This window comes from Sturnus vulgaris, chromosome 4 (assembly GCF_052056855.1).
Source record: "Sturnus vulgaris isolate bStuVul1 chromosome 4, bStuVul1.hap1, whole genome shotgun sequence".
NCBI classification, from domain to species: Eukaryota; Metazoa; Chordata; class Aves; order Passeriformes; family Sturnidae; genus Sturnus; species Sturnus vulgaris.
In genome coordinates this window covers 52,136,394-52,155,606 of record NC_142246.1, presented here as the reverse complement: position 1 = coordinate 52,155,606, position 19,213 = coordinate 52,136,394, and the positions used below count along the sequence as shown (strand labels likewise).

Sequence of the window (19,213 nt, the reverse complement as noted above, 5' to 3'; positions counted from 1 at the left end):
TATTTTAATGTTCCAAACATCACTGGCAGGCAGCCTAGCAAAGGCATTGTGTTGAGGCCTGGAAGAGGATGAGAAAATAATTAGGCAGCTGGCAATTACTATATTTTGTTCTAGACCTTTTTATATGATATTTAAATTTATTAATGAAAGAAAGATGATTTTTTTATATTTTCCTGACCTTTGGGTTAGTTGTGAATGGAAAGTGGTAGGCTTTCCTTTTTAATGGAGTTAAGTACATGCTCTGGGGAGAGAGAAGGAAAAGAAAGAAAAGTCAAGTGGATTTGCCACCCATCAGTAATGCTCTATTATTATTACCTTGGGAACAAAAGTTCTTTGCTTAGCCATCAAAGTAAAATAGTACGGGGAGCAACGATGCCTCATGGTGTTAGGGGTTAATATTTTTCTACATTCTGTCAGCTTGTCAATATGACCTTTTCCTGAGATTTTTAACTTGCAAGAAGAGTATTTATTGGAAATGGCAGATGTAGGTGTTCTGAAGTGGATATCACCCTTGAGGTATTTCAGCCAGCATAGTGTTCTGGACAGGCAATCTAGCAGGAAGCTTTTGCTGGGTTTAGGTGAAGTTCAGCTAGAGATATACAAAACAGTCTTATGTCCCTAATTCCTATGTCTCCCTAGCCATCTAGTCCACTATTTTGAGAGCTGTTTAAATGTAAACATTTAGGTGTGTGACTGGTTGTAAAAGGAACTGTGTATGAAAGCTGTTCCTACTTAAAGACACTTATATCACTCTTGTTTATGCTCCAGCTTCCATGTTTTTCATCGTTTTTCTGAGTTTTCACGTTATCTTAGAAATAGGTTTTGAACTTTGTGTTGGCAGAACAGCAGGCTCGTACAGAGCACAGTCTGGGTAGCACCACATGCACTGCAAAGGCCACAGTGTACAAAGAAAGCAAATTGAAAACACAACTCTGAAGATGACTTTGTTGGACATGGCCATGAATAAGCTGCAGGAGACACAAGGCAGAACATGCAGGATGTCCTCTGAGTTAAAGAGAGGAATGTGATTGCTTCCAGGAATACCAAGCAGTTTCTAGCAGGACCACAGTTTAACATTATGTTGGCAGAAATTTAGACATCTTCTGTCTTTTTCACTTGGTACATGCAGTCTTGATAGAGTTACAGGTAGTTCTGTAAACTAGAGATGAATTAGGAACAGACTAGAGTATGGAGGAGGAAAAATTCAGCCACTGCCTCTGCTAGTATCAAATAGCTTTACAAAAGCATATGTAAGGCTCCTAAAAAAAGAATTAAGTATTTGAAAAAAAACACATGCAAATTTTTTGAAAGAGGAAATTTGAGGTAGCTTTTTTATTTCGATGTTATGTTGTATAGTCTTGCTTTTTACTCTGTGATCTATCAAATATCTAGATACTCTAACTTGTTTCAGTCAGCATCTTGAAGAGTTAGCTCTTCTGTAAGAAACCAGTTGAAAGTTCATATAGTTCCAGATTAGTTATGAGCATTTTCTCATAGGAATATAGCTCCTATTTCTTTGGAAATAATCCCATTGGTAAACAGCAGCTGCAATAAACCTTCCGCCGAGAAATTTGATACGTAGTTCTGATTGTGCTGATATCTCCTTTTTTCATCACCAGTTTCCAAACGTGGAATTAGATTAGGGAATGATGGAGCAGAAACTGAAGTATCATTTTGTAGAGAAGAACATTTCAGTACAAATGCTGTGAGCCTGTTGTGACTGCAGTGTCTGATGTTTGCATCTTAATATCAGAAAGAAACATTAGTAACAGCATCTGTTGGTCATCTCTGACAGTTACATGCTACCATGAAAATGATAGATGTTATGTGAAGGAGGTGTGGTATATTATAGCCATATTAACTGGAATAAATCTGATTTACCAGATTAAGTTAACTAAATTATTTAAAGCATCTGATGTAATAATCTGTGTGGTTTTGTTTTTAAATAATATTGGTTTGTTTTATATAAACATGTGTGGATCACAATTACAGGGAATTTTTAACAGTGGTTAGTCAATTTGCACAGCAAATATCAGGATCATAAAATGCTCTCAATGGCTATGTACTCTACGTTGAAATGAAGTTCTTGCTGTTGTTCTGTGATGGGACCAAATTTTTATGCTGTTTGATGCAGCTTATCAAGTTTCCTGTCCTTTTCTTTTTGGTTTGTTTGGGTTTTTTGTTGTTGTTTTTGTTTGGTTGTTTGTTTTGTTGGTTTGTTGGTTTTTGGTTTCTTTTTTTGTTGTTGTTGTTTTTCTCTTTATTTTTGTTTGTTTGTTTATTTGTGTGTGGTTTTTGGAGGGTTTTTTGGGCTGTTGGGGTTTTTTTGGGCTTTTTTTTTCTTTTGATTTTTTGGGGATTTTTTGGGGTTTTCAGTGGTGTGCTATGATAAAGCTTGTGCACCCTTGTAGCAGCATCACAACTTCTTTGCTGGCTCTTTCTCTGGGGAAAAAAAAGCAAAATCATTGGTTGCATGCCGTTTCTTTTCATAATCTGTTCTCAACTGGCATTTTTTGTACCATAAGAAGCCTAAAACCTGATAGAAACCTTCTTGTGATTGCTCTCATCAGCAAATATGTATTGGATTGGGTAAATGAGGGCCAGGCCACTGTGGTGTATCCCGTATCACAAGTAGTCACACGTTAAAGGGAGGTGAGGAGCAGAAGGCTCCAACTTCAGTGTGCATTTTATATACTGACCTTGGAAGGCGTTGCCAACCATCTGGAAAGAGTTAGAAATTCTCTACTGCTCAGGATCTTTGTTTTATTTGTAATTCCAGGATTTTCTTTTTCCTTCACCGTTGTACTGTCACATCCCATGTAGCCTGAATACCCTTTTGCGCCTGGCTGAAATAATATTGTTTGCCAGCTTACAATCAAAGCGAGCGCAGAGGGAAACAGCTGAGCCGTATTAAGGAGAGGCAGCCTGGAGTACATTTCTTTACTGCTGAATAACACGCCACAGGTGCAGGATTAGCCCGGCCTACGGTGCTGTGTTTGCTTAGCAGAGCCGCCCTCTCCTCCTCACATGACTCTCATCCTCGGGGAATCTGGCAGCGATGTAGCGAGCGCGTGGAAACTCCGTGTAAGTAGGAGGCTTTAGCTTCTCAAGCTCACAAGGCACTTGTGCTTCCCCTTTCCTTCGTCTTTCCCATTTTCTTTTCTTTTCTTTTCTTTTCTTTTCTTTTCTTTTCTTTTCTTTTCTTTTCTTTTCTTTTCTTTTCTTTTCTTTTCTAAATTTTTTTTAAAGGCTGCTTTGTGCGGAGCGCTGAAGTCACTGGGGAAAAAAAAGTAAAACAGTGAAGTTCGGTGGGTTCTTCAGGCAGGTCAGAGGGAGACTGAAGGAAAAGCAGTGCTGCTGGTGTGCTGGAAAGATGTGGGGCAGCAGGGAGCCAGCTGCTCGTGGTGCACAGGGTCTTGTGTCTGCAGCTTTGGTTCCTGCAGGGACACACACGCACACTCACTCTCTGGAGATTTCCAATTAATTCACTTGGACTGGGAGTCAGAGTTTGGACAGGAGGCCGATGCAGCCTTTAGGTGCACTTTTGGTTGGTTTAGATTTAAGGAGAAAGGTGATAGATTTACAGAGAAAACACTGCAGATAAAATAAAAGGTTTCCTGTTACCCTTTTTGGTGAGGATTGAGGAAAAAAAGAGATTTTTAGAAGAGCTAGTACTTGGAAATCAGCCTGATCTTGAACTTGAAAGGATGTTTCACTTTTTCTCCTTTATATTAAACTTTGGATTTGAATTTAATTTAAAAATAAGTGTTTTGGCAGTAATAGGCTAATTTTGGTGCCAGGTTTGCATTGTAGCATGAATTTCAGAGCTGGGACTGGTTTTAGCCTTAGTGATAGTCACCGTTCTGTCTAACTTCAGTGATATATATTGCTTGTGTATGTCAGTAATGCTTGTTAAAATGCTGCATCTGTTCTATACATTTCAAGTACTAGTTAATTAGAAAAATAGCCAAATAATAAAAACAAATGTACTTTTTCTCCTATTCATTGCTGTTCATATCCGTCTGGACTGAAAAAAAAGTTTTACATTTGATGAGAATAGTAGAGAAATCTGTAGAGAATGAAAGAAAAGTGGTTATGCATCTCTTGAAAATTTCTGGTTGAGGAGAAGAGCACATGGGATTAGAGCTTGCCGAGGGTGTTTGCAGTGCACATTTCTTAGGTTTTGAGGTTGTGTTTGAAGTGCAGTTGTGAAGATACATCTGTGTGGCATTGGGAAAAAAACAAAGCAAGCAAACACAGTGGGGCTGAGGGCTGGTTCCTCCTCTTGCAGAGGCCCAAGTGGGTGGGCGAGCGTGGAAGCCTGTTGGTGGGCACTGTTTGATGGTGTCAGTGTCACTGGCATGGGTGGCACACATCCCCTTCCTGCCCAGACATGAGCTCTGGAGCATTCGGAGAGGGAAACACTTATGGAAAACCGTAGCGCTTTTGTCTGCGGTCAGAATTCATTATTGTTGTTCCATGCGTGCAATTAATTTTGGTTTGCAGTAGAGGTGCTTTTCTGCCTCTCTAAATGGATTTGTTTGTTTTCTGTCAAAGTGAGTAAGTCAATGACACTTTCTGTAGCATTCAGCCGTGTTTGCAGAAGATAAGGTTTGTGCCTCAGCCCTCGTTCATGAACACAAAGATCTTCTTCATTGCTTACGGTTTCCACACATGCAGTTCAAATGCCTGTGCAGCGTGTGTGGTGAGGCCAACAGTAGCTGCAGTCAGTTCAGTGCAGTCCCTGCCTTGGCAGCTTAACAGGGCAGGAATTTATACTGTCACTTGTTCAGTTGCTTATAACTCTGCTTGGCCTGGTGACCTGTCAGGGTGGCATTTGCCTCCAGGCAGAAAAATTCTTGGAGATCCTTGAGCACTTCATTCAGCAATAGTTAATTCCTGAGAGTGTTGTAAGCATGTGGGATTTGGTGAAACAGATTATATTAATCCATGAAAAATTATCAAAATACTAGCTATTTTTTCAGACACCTAATAATCTGTCCTTCTGGAAGGTAGACAAGCACTTGAGGAAAAGTTGGAAGAGGAATTGGTAGGAAGAATCATTGTCCCCATGATTTGGAAAGCATGGTAAGGTAATCAGTAAACTTGAGTTTAAAGGAATATATATATATATGGCTACAGAATTTGAAAAAATAAAAATATAGCATGCTTATACCATGACAGCTATATGACAGTTCTGGTTTTATGAATATCTACGTTATTTAATTTATTCTTAAAAAGAGATAAAAAGGGAATGACACTAATGTAGCAGAAATTAGAAAGGAGATGGTAATTTATGAAGTAGTTGCTCTTTAGGCTGAGCTGGGGTTATGTCACATTTACTCCTGAACAGACAACCTCAGTCAGAAAGGCACTGGCACCTCTGAACAGTGTTGGCACTGGTTTCTGCAAGCATGGCATGTGTACATGCTCATTATATTTAAATATCCAGGTGCGGTCTTTGATCTTGAGGTGAGAATGGCTAGCTGGTATTTTTATCTTCCAGGCACTATTTTTGTTTCAACCACATGGTGCTCTTGTGTTTCTTCTGTTTGGAAAGGCAACGGGAGAGACAGTGATTTATTAAACATATCTAAGAGAGCCATGAGGTCAAAGCTGTCTCTTGCTGTTGCTTTTAAATTCCATTGTCTGAATGCCTCAATCTCAATATCATCTGAAATGATAATGAGTAAAAATCTGCAGCTTACCCAGTGCAATCTTCACTGCTTTCCTAAAGATCAGACAGCAAAGCATGGATTAGTAGCAATGGTATCAACTGGCATTGCTTCCCATCTGTATATTCTTTGCTCTGTTGCTGCTGTTCGGGAGAGTTTTCAAGATCACTTGATAGTGACATTTGCATAATCTCCTGATGATCACATTCGGTGTTTTCTGATTGCAACTGCAAGTATATGTGGTGATTTGCAGCTTAGAAACATAAGTAACTACCTTAGGATGTTAACAATAATCTTTCAAATTTTTTAAAATATTTTTTTTAAATGTAGAGTATGGCACAGACTCTGCTGTTTATATCCAAATTGCCTTTTTGACATATTTGTGCCCTAATTTCTATCCCCTGATTTGAGCATAATTTAACTTCAGTGAATTTATGTTGACTACTCCTGATCTTTGACTGACTTTTTTGTCATTCATGTTGACAGAGATGATCTCCAGAAAGAGGTGCTCCATCATTCTCCTTTCACAGAATATTCTGACTTGGGAGGGAATCCTCAAGGATCATCAAGGCCAGCTCTTGAGTGAATGGCCCATATGAGGCCAAACCCACCACCCTGATGTTATTAGCACTGTGCTCGATCCAAGTGAGCTGATCTCAGGCCGACTGGCCAGTCGGTTCCTGGCTCCTCCCTCCTGCCCTGTTTGAAAACTGGGGTGACATTTGCTTTCTTCCAGTTGTCATGTACCTCTGTGGATTGCCACAACCTTTCAAAGATGATCATGAGTAAACTCACTCTGGTGTGTGCCAGCTCTCTCCCCACTCATCGATGCATCTTGTTAGGGCCTGTGGACTTGTGGATATCAAATTTGTCTGGGTGTTCTCTAACCCAATCCTACTTGACAAAGGGAATGTCTTCCTTAAAGCATTCCTTCTGGGTCAGAGATTGCTGAGGGATGGTCTTGGCACTGAAGGCAGATGCAGAGGTGGCCTTCAATATCTCCGTTTTCTCTGTGTCCAGAAGAATCAGTCATTCTCACACTGGACATTGGATCTCACCTTAGTATTTGCATTTAATTGTTGCAGATTGATAGCTCCAACACGTTTACCTTTGCTGTGTAAAATGCTATAGCCATTTCTTGGAAAGGGATTAAAAATAAATAAGTTGTGTTGATATCTTAATGAGAATTATGTGAATTATCTGCTCATTTACCTTTGCAAATATTAAAGACTAATTCATTTTTTTGAAACTTTTATTTTGTCATGGAGCATTTACACATTAAACCAAAGGATTGTAGCAGGTAGAATTAGACAAGATGTTTGACATAGTTGGAGAATATTTATTAATGGGGAATTACAGTGGATAGGGATAGATTTTACTGAGTCCAAGCTGACAGGATAAAACACTTTACATGCACTTTCCTTTGGAAATTTTGAAGTTGTCTTTCTTTTCTACTTTTTTTACATTGTGTTGGTGCATTGTCTCATGCTATGAAAAATGTGCCAACCAATTCCCATTTTCTTCCAAATGAGAAAATGAGAAAGATTAACTGGGGGCATTAGAAATGAGGAAAACAGAGCAAATTACAGGTGCATTTTCCGTGGGCTGTATTACCAAAGAAGTCTTTGTATTTGTAAGTTGTGAGTAGTATGGAATGGGTTTAGTTTGGAGGGTCTTTTCTCAGTGGCTGTGTCACAGCTTGTTACATTACATGCTAAACTTTTTAGCTGATCATTCTGAAAAATAAAGACATAGTTTAAAATAGTGCTGGATGCTTGTAGCTATATTGGCACTCAGTGGCAATTCTATGAATATGGACAAGAATAGTTTTTAAGAAAACTGCCTTGACAGGTTATTTAAAATTACATTTGATTTTAAACCTTATTTGTGTTATGAATAGAAACAAAACCACTCCAAATTTTGAAATACATAGATGAGAAGGAGCAACTTGTAGGTTCTCTGTGTTTTGTTGTACAGGAAATCCAGCATAGGTGGGCAATGGTGCAAATCATACATAAGCCTTACAATGTGACATTTTTTGTAGTATGTCAGTTTATTACAGTGGCTATATATCAATGTTTTTTTCAAACATTTCAAACATTTTCAGGCACAGATTGATACCAATTTGGGCTCACTAGTGCAATATAGTCACACACTGAAAAGCAAAGTGTGCTGCTTTTGTCTGGTGTATTAATGCCAGATTTTGTTTACTGTGGCTTTGGATCAAAAATATGAAGGTCTCAGCAAGTGACATTTCCTTGAGTTTTATGGTAGCCTTGAATATCCAGCAAAGGGAAACTGTCATGATCCAGTATTCCTTCTCTGTTACATAATTATCACCAATAAAAAAGTGTTTTACTATTACCTCTTGACTATTTTATACAGTAGATCAGGCTGAGTTAAGAGGTGTAATTTATTTCAAGTCTTTTAACTGTGCTGTGTTTTCATTGCTGACTATTTGCCAGAAAATATCCCATGGAAATTATTTTATCTGGTAACTGTAAAGTACAGTGAGTTAGCAGTTACTAATTCCCCTTTCTCCTAAAACAATCATGTTGATGGTATAACTTTGGTCTGGTGGGAAGTCATCAGGCTGTGGTTTATGCTATGGCGTAGGAAACTCTAGCAGGGTGTTGCAAGATACTTTTGTATTTTAATAAAAGTCTATTTTGAGGGAAAGCACACTATGTAGATTAGTGCAGGGCATAGATTAAGTCATCTTGTGGTTTAAAATTTCCATCTTAACTATTTTATCGAGTTGACTGATTTTCTTCTCAGGTTTGCATTGTTTGGTTTGTTTTCAATTACTGTTCAGACGCTTTTGTATGAATATCCTTAATTTCCAGTCCAAAGGAGCAGTTGAAACAGTTATTCCATGATGTGTTAGAGCTTCTTAGGTGTGTGCCTTCTCTGAAGCAGTAAGCCTTGCTCCCAGTCAGAGGGTGCTTGTGATTAGACTGGGAAAACGTGAGTGGATGGTATTGAACCAATCTGAGGCTTCAAATACCCTGTGTAGAAAGGAGTCAGCACAAATATCTGATACCTTTTTTTTTTTTTTCTTTTGTCCTTAGCATCTGTTTGGGGAAGGAGTAAGTCTGGCTTTTACTCCTTACAGACTCCTGCAAGGTCATGAGGGATTTGCTTTTTTCACTGCATTGACAGCACATAAATCTCACAGCTGTGGCACAGAAATCAATCTGTTAAGATAACTACTGCTAATTCTTCATCCTCCAGGAACAGGATGGCTTAAAATTCAAACCACAGAATAGAGAGGAACAGAATAAAGAGCTTTTCACCTCCTGCATTGCCAGACTTGTTGAATCGGAGCAGTGCCCAAAAGTCATTACCATCCAATGGCTATGGGCTGGTGTGAAATGAGTTACTGGGCTTTATCCAGATTCTAGTGGAGAAATTTCTGTCCAAATCACATAACTATGGCTACAGCTGGCAGGGGCTGTAGTACTTATTGGCAGCCATGGCAGAGAATTTGAGGACTGAATGTACACTGAGAGACTGGCTCTTTAGAGCAGATTTTTTTCTGCACCTACATGAGCCAATGTAAAGCTTAAATAGGTGATTTTCCTTTTGTATGCAAGGTACCACTGCAGACCTGTCAAACCAACATGCAACACGATTGTTTAAGACCAAGTTAGAATTCACCCTCATAGTTACTTCATTGTCATTGTGGAGTGGGGATCTATGATTGCTTCTCACACTTTTAAAAAATTACAGCAGAACTCCCTGAGACCCCATGAAGGAGTTTGCCACACGACGAAGTATTTTGCTGCAAATCTTAGTGCTGATAGATGGAAGACTATATCCAAGAAGGATTATTTGTTGGCAGTGGAGGTTAGTAGGGGCTTAAATTAGACATTAACGTTATCCTACATGACCATGAGAATGACTTTCATTTTACAGCACTTTATTTTCATTGTTCTCCTTCTCCTGGATTCAGGATCTTTGTAGATGCTCTTTTCTGTAAAGGAAAGCATGGAGGGAGAGACACACTAACACATGGAAGAAACAAAGCAGTAGCGTTCTGCACACAGTCCCCATTCTCAGGTAAAGATTCATAACAGAGGCATCACAGTTTTTAGTGGTCTCAGTCCTATAGAGGAAAATATTTCTCACGAGTAGTACTCTAAAGTGACATCAAAGCCCTGGCAGCTGACTGACAGTCCTTGTGGTGGATGGTGCTTTGTACATGCTGGTGAATTTTAGTGGAAGAAGATAGTTAAGCTGAGAAACTCACCTGAACTTGATGAATCTGTACTAGTCTAGTGATGAACTTCAGGTGTTCAACTGCTTTGATGAATTCCCTGATGCAGTCAGTTTCTCAGCAGACTAAAATAACCTTATTTTTGATACCACTGTTTTTCTGCAGTTCTCCCAAGCTGTGCTTAGTGCATCAGGGATGGGAAGGTGACCATGAGCAGACTGCAACAGAATAGGCTACAGCAAAGAAGCCACCAAACTTAAATATCCTGAAATCTCTTGCTTTCAGGGCTCTAGGAGAGCATTCAAAACCCAAAGGGCTTCTAAACCCTAGACAGAGCCAGGTCTGCATGACCAACATGTGTTTGTTACAGAACACCAGCAAATGCAAGATGAACAAGCTGTTCACCATTCCAAACTGTGCTTTCCACACCTGAAATCAGGAGGAGCTTGTTGCCAAGCTGGAACGTTCTCCCCACTTCTCTTGTGAGTTCCTTCCTACATGTTTCCTTTTGGGGAAGGGACTGCTCGAAAACGGTTTCGTGCTGAATTCAAGCAGACCTAGAAGCCAAGAGACCTTATAGAAACTCAGCTCTGAGTGGGAGGAGTTCCTACATGCTCCACAGCTATCTGATGGGTGAGACACCTGAATTTCAGAGGCAAAAGATCTGCCTATCCATTTAGCTAGCAGCCGGGAAATGAAGGCATGAAAGGAGCAAGAGAATAGAGTGAGAAGTTTTACATTTTAGAAGACAGAAAAGAGCTTGATTGAAAGTGTCTCATTCCTGCCTGTTTTAGTTTTATTCATTTTAATATGTTTGACCCTGAACTGCAATGATTTTGCACTAGTTTGGACCCAGGGCATTAGAAGCAAAATACTAGGCTACATTTCTAATTCCAACTCTTGGAAGGTGTAAATTTGAATGGCAGCCTATCTGTCCTAAATTTTCCCAAAACCAAACTACATCTCTAAATAACCTGTGATGCTTTGATGGTACTTCATATTTTTTATTTCAATTCAACTTTTGCCTGTCTTCTTATGTCTGAGAGTACAGCCAGGTCTAGGGGCATAAGCTGTTGTTTATGGCAAGTTTTTGCAGGAGCTGCTTATGATCAAATCGCTGATGAGTGATGGCCACAGATTGTGTTGGGGTACGACTGTCTTATATGCTTGCTGGAAAAATGAATGATCTTTGGTTGTATATATTATGAGAATGGTATTTAGCTGCCTAAATTTAACATATTCAGACACCATCAAATGTGTTATTAAACCTTTCCCCCTTTTTTTGTGGTAGGTGTAAAAAGCATTTGTCTTTACACTCTTTGTTGTGGAAAGTTCCTTGCTAAAACTGCAGGTAGCTGTGGAAATGATGTACAGAGCAAATTATTACACTCATGAGCTAGAAGTTCACTTAGTTGCCTCATAAGCTTGAAGTCTGAAAATCCTTGACAGGAGTGCTAATAGCTGAACATTCCTCATTCAATGGTAGCAATGTAATGTTGACAAATATTGCTGATTGGAAGAGATTTTAGGTAGTCCCTAATCCTGTGACCCAGGGAGCAAACATCAGTTGATATTAATTTTTTATACACAGGCTGCCTGATCATGCTAGGAGAAACAAACAGTGCATTTTTCCCATTAATTTAAGCATCTACTTCATCTAAAGGTATAGCTGCAAGTACACAACACATATATGCATTCATGCATTTAGTTTTGATTTTGCCAAATGTTAGTGAAAATAATGTGGGACTGACAGCCAGTTGTGTCATGAATCCAGTTTTCCATATTAATGCTGGGCACAAGGGTTACAAGCCTTGGTTTGTATATCTTTTGTAACTGGTTGTCTGGTTTGACTTTAGAAACAGGTGAGCTTATCAAGAAGCCAGTTGGTTCCAGTGGGATACAGAGGTACTGAGCAAAGGTCAAGCTGTATGAGTTTTGTGTTTCAGAGGAGTATTAGTTTAGCATGGTGAATCATTCTTTTTCATGTGTATCACCCTAATATTATTAGTATACCTCTTGTGGCAAGGAGTGGAAGGGCTGTGATGTTAAAAAGACTAGCACTTCTCTAAGTGCAGTGTTCTTATGTGCAAAGCCCCACTTCTCCCAGAGCTGACAAGTTACAGCTTTTTTCTGACTTTACTGGGAATGAGCTTGCATTGCCTCGTGTTACACTGCAGACAACTAAAGCCTGTCTCCAGTTGTGTTTCCCAGTGCCTGTCTGTGCCTATCCTGTGCCACCAGAGCAAGCACAGGCGAGGAGGGATGTGCAGCTGGAGGCATGATGTGCCCTGCCTGGTCCCATGCTCCTAGAAGCCCAGGCTGGGCTTTTCAGTCCTCCTAAGGGCAAGGATTGGTAGAATGGCCCCATGCTTCCTCCAGCCTTTCACTGCTTGAGAGTCCTTCAACCTCAGTCTCACCTCAGTTGTTGACTGCAGTCCAAGCCCTGAAGTGTAGCTGCTTGTCCCCATCCCCTCTGCTTGTTTGCCCACCCTATCTCTCCATAGGGAGCTAAAAAAGATACAATTTTTTTTTTATCAGCTCCACAATAAATCAGTCTTAATAATGGAGATTTGGGAAAATGTTTGAGTAAAGAGCAGTGAAAATAATTATAATACCAATTGTTTATAAAGACTTAACAGTAAATCAAGACTCTGTTGGAGACAGCTGCTTGTAAATGACCCTTTGGTAAAATTTCTTACAGGGAACCAAAAGGAGAGTGAGGAACTGCCAGTTGAAGCTTTTCATGATAATCTCATTTTTGTCTTTGAGGCTTAAAACTTTCACAAGGGCTTGAAAGCTGATGTTTATGAGTAGAGCTGGGAGAAGGAGGTTGCTTAAACAGCTCCCAGCCTATCACCAACATCTCCAGCTGTACTTCACCAGCTCCATGGAGATTCAGTAGTCTGATATTTTTAGAAACAATCACCTCCATATATTTCAGCATTGTTCATCTGAAACCACCTTTTTCTCTTTTACTTTGCTTATAGACTTTTCTTTTACAGAAATGAGCTCTTTCCCTTGTTTTCCAAGCGGTGCTTTTGCAATTCAGTGACAGAATGTGCTGTTGAATTTGAAAGAACATCACTTTTTGTTAAGTCTTTGTTAAATTGTATGCCCATGTTCTGTTTTGTCTGGAGTACCATAAATTCCACTGATTCTTATGGGGTTCAGTGAATGTAGATCTGTGCCGAGTGCTGTAGAGATGAAGAAAGCTCAAAGGTGTAACCAAGGATTTGATCTGTGTAATGCAATAGAAGAAAAGCTGTACTGTGCAATATATAACAATAAAAGCACAATATATCCCTTGGCAGTGGCAGATCTCGAACATCAGTACCTGATCTAATACCACTGAAGTCCAATAAGCCTCAACCATGGTGACCATTTCAAACTACAGAAAAACAGTCTATAGTGGACGCTCATCTCAAACAACTTTCTTAAATTTTGATAGAAGTACTTAAAGGCCTTCATTTCAGGTCTTGCAATACAGCCTAGAACTGTTTGTTTTTCTTCCTCTCTTACAGCCAGTTTTCCAGACATCATGCCCTTGCGAAGTTCTGGCAAGCTGAGCATGGAGACCAGAAGAGATGGTGAGAGTACAGCCCCTGCTCCTCCCCAGAAGAAGCTGTCCTGCCAATGCCACCACCACTGCCCTGAGGACTCAGTCAACAGCACCTGCAGGTTTGTGGGACAGATATCTGCTGATGATGCATGAGAAAAGCAATCCCAAGTTGGGTGTCACAGTTTTTATTTAAGCAGTAATATGTAAATCATTTGTTTTTCACTGTGTCTAAAAATCAGAAGTAATTTTTACTTAGATATCAGCTGCATGGTTATTTTGTTTTGTTTTGTTAGGATATACACATTTTTATAATTTTAGATAATACTTGTTTTAATGCATTGCATATGAAATATTCTCGAGGTTGAAATTTGTTTTTAGACGTGCGTGCAGTTAATGAGAGGAGACCTAATGGAGATACATTGAAATGTCAATAAATGCTTATGGATTTATAATCTCTCTCAATAGAATACTATTTATAAGAACCCTTGTCTTTGTTTGTGTCTGCAGCAGCTGTATCTGTAAGTCCTTAAGGCTTTGGGTTTGTGGTTTTGGTTTTTTTTTGTTTCCATGCTGAAAGGAAAACTATCTTGAGGTGAAGCATTGAGTATTTTTGTCTACTAGCTGTAGCCTTCTGTTTAATTTTGGGCTTAGAGCGCTACAGATTTCTCATTTGGGTTGGACTCTGCTTCCTCAGAACCTTTTGGCTCCCTGGGGGAGAGGCAGGTCCAGATGTGCACAAGCTCCTTGAAGGCTCGGCACTGGTCTGTGTTTCACTGGCTGGAGCAAGCAGAGGTGACTGAGGGCACCTGTGGGGTTACCAAGCTGATGTTCTCCTACCCAAAGCAGCTCTTGCTGGACCCATAGAATAGCTGTTGAATGAAGGTTGTGAAGGTTGAATGAACCTCTGTTTTGGCTTGAGGTTCAGCTCTTCAAGGCAGACTATTTAAAAGATAAGCAGGGAAAGCCTAAGGTTGCTGAAGGTACTGATTGCTTTGTTGGATTTTTGAGTGTGGTTTTGCAGCCTGACTTAATTCTTCTCAGCCTGCAGTTTCTTACTAAAATGTATCAGAGTTTTGGTGACAGCTGTAAATAAAATTTCCTCTTTCTAATCTCTTCCTACTAGCCCATGCTCCAGCCAGGAGTTAGACCTAACTGCTCTCACATGACAGTCTGTTTAAAAAGCTATAAAATCCCACTCTGATATCAATTTGCAGATCCCCTGCAGCGTGAATCAGCTGTTTCCTATTCCTGCCCAGCAAGAGCCACAGCTTTCATACGTGCTGTCTCACACACACAGCAACAGGGAATGTGCAGATGACTTTCAAATCCATTAGTTAGGAGGCACAAAGGGATCAGAGTTAAGGAACTGATTGAACAAGGTTTATCCCCCAGCTGGGTAGGCCTGCTGTTGCACGTTGCTTTGTAGACATCACTGACATGAAGTATTTTTCATGGAACCATGAGTCAGTGTCCCGTTAGAATGGATTTGTGCATTTTCCCTCACTGCAGTACTTTAAAGAAACTCTCTTCAGTCTCCTTTATGGTGTCAAACGTCAAACTTTTTTTTAGGTGTTGATGCCCAAGGATAGGCAGTTAAGTGGTAATAAAACACAAAATTGTAACTCCTTTTGTCTTCGTAATCCTTGAAGACTTCAGGCTTGAATATTCTGCTTTGCTGCCAGAATTCTTTTTTTCCAATTTAGACATCAAAATAATAAACGAAGCTGGAATTTATCCATCAACTATTAATCACTTGTCTGTCCAGCCAGGAGTTTCCTGGAACAGTCAGGAGACTTGCTTTAGATCAGCTCCTCTGTCCTGCCCTGTGCTGTCACCTGAGCAGTACCCACCTTGCCACTTGCCCAGTGAGCAACAGTGTAAGTGAAAAATGGCTGAGGAGTTTGGAGTAATAGAAAACAAATTTAATTTAATTTAAATGCACTACCTTCATGGCTCATCAGCAGTAATCCTGTTCATGATAGTGATCATTGCTATGGCTCCCACTGCCTTGGTGTGAGAGCTGCAGTGAGGTGTGGAGCACTCAACACTCCGTGGTTTCCCTGCATCTGTTTAACTGTTAGTGTAATAATTAGTTTTTTTAATTCCCTACTACACAGCTGGAATTGTGGATTACAGAAAAAAGAAGATCCTGAGCCTACTGTTGGGAAAGAGTGGTTATTAGGTGTCTGGTTAGCTGGTTATTATGTGTCTGGTAAGTTGGCTGGATAGAAACCAAGTCTCAAAAGATTTGAGCACAACCAACCAGGTTAGCAGGGGATTATTAGTTTCCCCTGAGTTTTGCGATGATCCTGCTAGTCAGGCAGTAATTTTTGTATTTTAATCTGTGTGAATGACTGCTGGCACAATTTTAAAGCACTCGGGGGAATCGCTGAACATCACTGTAAAGGAAGTTTCCCCATTTTGAAGTTCAAGAAGTATCGAATGCAGTGTTTGAAGAATAAATTTACTGCTTCAGATTGAAAGTTACTGCATTCATGATCTGCTTGCCTCAGATGTAGCCACTAAAAGAATTTTGCGTTTTATATTTTTAAGAAAAATTTAAAAATCAAACTTCTTGTCAGCTCTGTCACTCTGTTAAGCTTTGAGCTGTGCTTGGACCTTAAGAGTTTGGACGTGCCAGCCCAACAGGAATGAGCCAGTGTGTTCTGGGGCACACAGGAGCCTGGCTAAGCTCTGACACCCAGGAAATTCGCTGAGTACATCCACAGCCAGGACTTGGATGAGCTCTTGGGCTCTGGAGAGCATCAGCCACTGTCCTTGCCAGGGATCTTACTAAAGCAGTGAAGCATTTTATGAGCCCAGGAGCAAGAACCTCTGAAAGTTAAATGCAAAAACATTTCCAGCTGTGCTTAAATTAAAACTCTCAGAATAGAATAGTTAGCCCTATTGCAATCACCATTAAAATTTTCTCATAGAAAGCAATCTGTCATCTCACATGAAGATTTTTATCTGTTACCACAGGTATTCAGCTTTAAAGTATGTATCCAGCCCATACTACCAGGAGTCTGAGTGTTTATATAAAAATGAGGACATCTGGTGGCCATTTAAAATCCTGCCCATGATTATATTTGTAGAAATTTAAAAGCCAATATTCTTTAACCACATCTACATTAAATCCTCCATCAGCCTGCTGTGTTCCTATACAGAATTTCCCTTTCTTTGTACTTGTGCAGTTTAAGTCCAACAGTACTTTAGAGAGATAACACTGCAGCTTAAAAAGGCAGAATGCTTTTCTATCTAATCAGAAAAGCCATAGCTCTAGAGTGTGCTTTAAAAAATTGAGCAGTCTTGTGAGCACAGTGAAGTTTTGGAAAACCCATTACAGGGTGAGTTCATCAAGGGAGGGATATCCTCACTCACCAGGACCCCATTTTCCCATGGATATGTGACCATAGTGGGCAGAGACAGCTCCTGGAATAGCCCTTCCCGTGGCTGGAGACAGGCACTCTGGTGCCACTGCTCAGGGCTTCTCCAGAGGGGGAAAGAGGGGTAGTACACTCAAGGCCCTGACACTTCAAACCTCTGGGGAAGGCTCACAATCCTCTGCTTGTAAAGGGAGTGTTGAACTGCTGCCTGTTGAAACTTTATTCTTCTTTCTGAACATCTGTGCGATTCATAAAAGGCTTTCAGTAAAGAAGGACAAAGCTGCTTTGAACCAGGACCTTGTTTTATTGTTCCATTTCAAGTTTTCTGTCTAATCATAATTAATTGCATATTTTAAAACGTGGTGTTACGTCTAATTGGCTTTGACTGTAATGGGATTGCAGTAGAGGCAGAGGCTAATTAGGTGCCTTGTCGCATTCTATTTTCATGCACAAATAAATGCTGACAGTTTTAAAGATTGGGCTGATAAAGTTTAAGTTCCTATGTGTTGCCTACTAGATTGTATTTCTGCCCAACTGTGTCTTTGGTTATCTAAAGCAATAAAATAATTAAGTTGCTTTTTCAGTGTTACAAAGGGTGATAACTCACTTGAGTGATGTTATTTTCATTTCCCTGTTCTCCAGACAATATGATTGAATTTTCTTTGTCATTTGGTGTGTAGAAGAAAAAAGACTTTGACAGTGGCCAAAGCACTGAGTTCAGACAGCCTTTATTTTAATCAACTTTAATTTTTACGGAAAAGCTGAGTGTTTTCTGATAAAGGAGCTGTGGTGAGATCTTAAATGTTAGTCTTTCAATTTTTTAATGTTTATTTTAAAATTTTCTCCTTTATACAGGAATTTTTTTTAATCATTTTAAAAAGAGTTCAGGGACTTATCATGTTGCTTTGGATGGAAGTGAAAAGATGCTTGTGCTCTTTCTGGTATCAAAATGAGGAATGTGTAAAGAGTAGGAGTGGAAAAAAGTAATAATATTTGTATGGACTCATTTGAAATCAAATTAAAGATAAGGAGTCATTTCATCAAATTATGAAAGTTACCTATCTCTTTGCGATAGGCATTGAATGAGGGAAAGATGTTGCTTTTATGTGTTGCCATCCCTGGCTGTGTCACATACTCACAGAGCCAGATAGGAAATCTTCAGCAGGTTTTGGTAGCTGAGGAATCACATCTTCTGTGAGAAATGGCTGCTGGCCAGTGGGGACATCTGTGGGAGCAGATGCAAAGCTGTGGGCCTTGGTTCCTCTCTTGTGGCATTTAGGGAAGGTCTGAGTTAAGATCTCTGCTTTCTTTATGGTAATCTGTAATTGTAGCAGCACCTTCTATATTAGTGTCTGTCAATGTTTCACTATTAACTCCCTTTATTTTCCTGGCATTTGACTTGGCTGTAAGAATTGACTCTTGGCAAATATGTGATATAGCAGATCTGTGCTTATTAGTGATTGCATCCAAAGTGAATTTAATCACTCTCCTGCACCATACTTTAATAAGATGGTGCTTCAGTGGAGGAGGTTACTGGATGTGTACCCAGATGTATCCAGTAACAGCACATTGAATTTCTTCTTTACACACCATTTGCAGAATCAATTTACACAAAATTAGAACTCGCATTGCAGATTTTTTTAAAATTAGCAGTTCTATACTACAAATTTTTTTTTTCTAGGAAGTGGAGAATAGGTTTTTTATACTTTGAAGTATCAGCGATGTACAGATGTTTCTCTTTCTATAGTCAGCAAAATAAACATAACATTTGAGACTTTGCACACATCTATGACTTTTTTCTTACTGGCTATATTAGTAAGAACAGTTTCATTTCTACCCTAATCAGGTGTGAGGTGGGGTAATCAATAAAACAGCAGGAGTGTGCCCTGCCCTTCTCTTGCAGTGTGTGGTTCATCTGTGAACCAGGAGAACAGGTCAGGGTTGAGAGGGGGGAAGCAGGTAGGAGATCCTTCTTTCTTTTCAAAAGAGTCCCTTCTCCCTCTCACCCAAGCACCTCAGAAATTCTCAAAAAGATAATGAGTTCTTACATTGCGTGAAAACTTTTTGTTGTTCAGATTTTTATTAGCTCTAGACACAAACAGTACCAGTGTTTATTCTGCTCAGCAATGCTGGGTTTTTTTCCTTCTCACTTTTCCTTCATTATTCTAAAGTCAGTAAAGAGCATGATTTATTAATTTTTTTTAGCTTTATAACTTCTTTGTTTTGTTCTACGCAAACCCATTTTTTCTTTTTAAATTTTACTCTAAAATTTTTAGGGGGATTAAAGTGCATGAGGAGCCTGAATTTAATTTTCAGAAGTAGTCTAAGAATCAGAGTCCCATATGACAAGTCAGAGAAATAGAATTAAAACTGC

At 39.6% G+C, this 19,213-nt stretch overlaps 1 protein-coding gene across 6 annotated transcripts in view; it reads left to right on the top strand.

The window, feature by feature from the left end:
- The window catches only part of BMPR1B (bone morphogenetic protein receptor type 1B), a 142,156-nt gene that overhangs the window by 99,110 nt on the left and 23,833 nt on the right, over window positions 1–19,213 (top strand). For 4 of the 6 annotated variants that reach the window (XM_088163963.1, XM_088163965.1, XM_088163962.1 and 1 more), the window contains exon 2: window positions 13,416–13,572. In XM_088163963.1, the coding sequence (XP_088020089.1) occupies window positions 13,433–13,572 (140 nt within the window). In that variant the 5' untranslated portion in view covers window positions 13,416–13,432. Of the gene's footprint in view, window positions 1–8,670; window positions 9,525–9,630; window positions 9,738–9,830; window positions 10,377–13,415; window positions 13,573–19,213 lie in introns of those variants that run through there. The other 2 variants (XM_088163960.1, XM_088163964.1) reach the window with 2 other exon arrangements.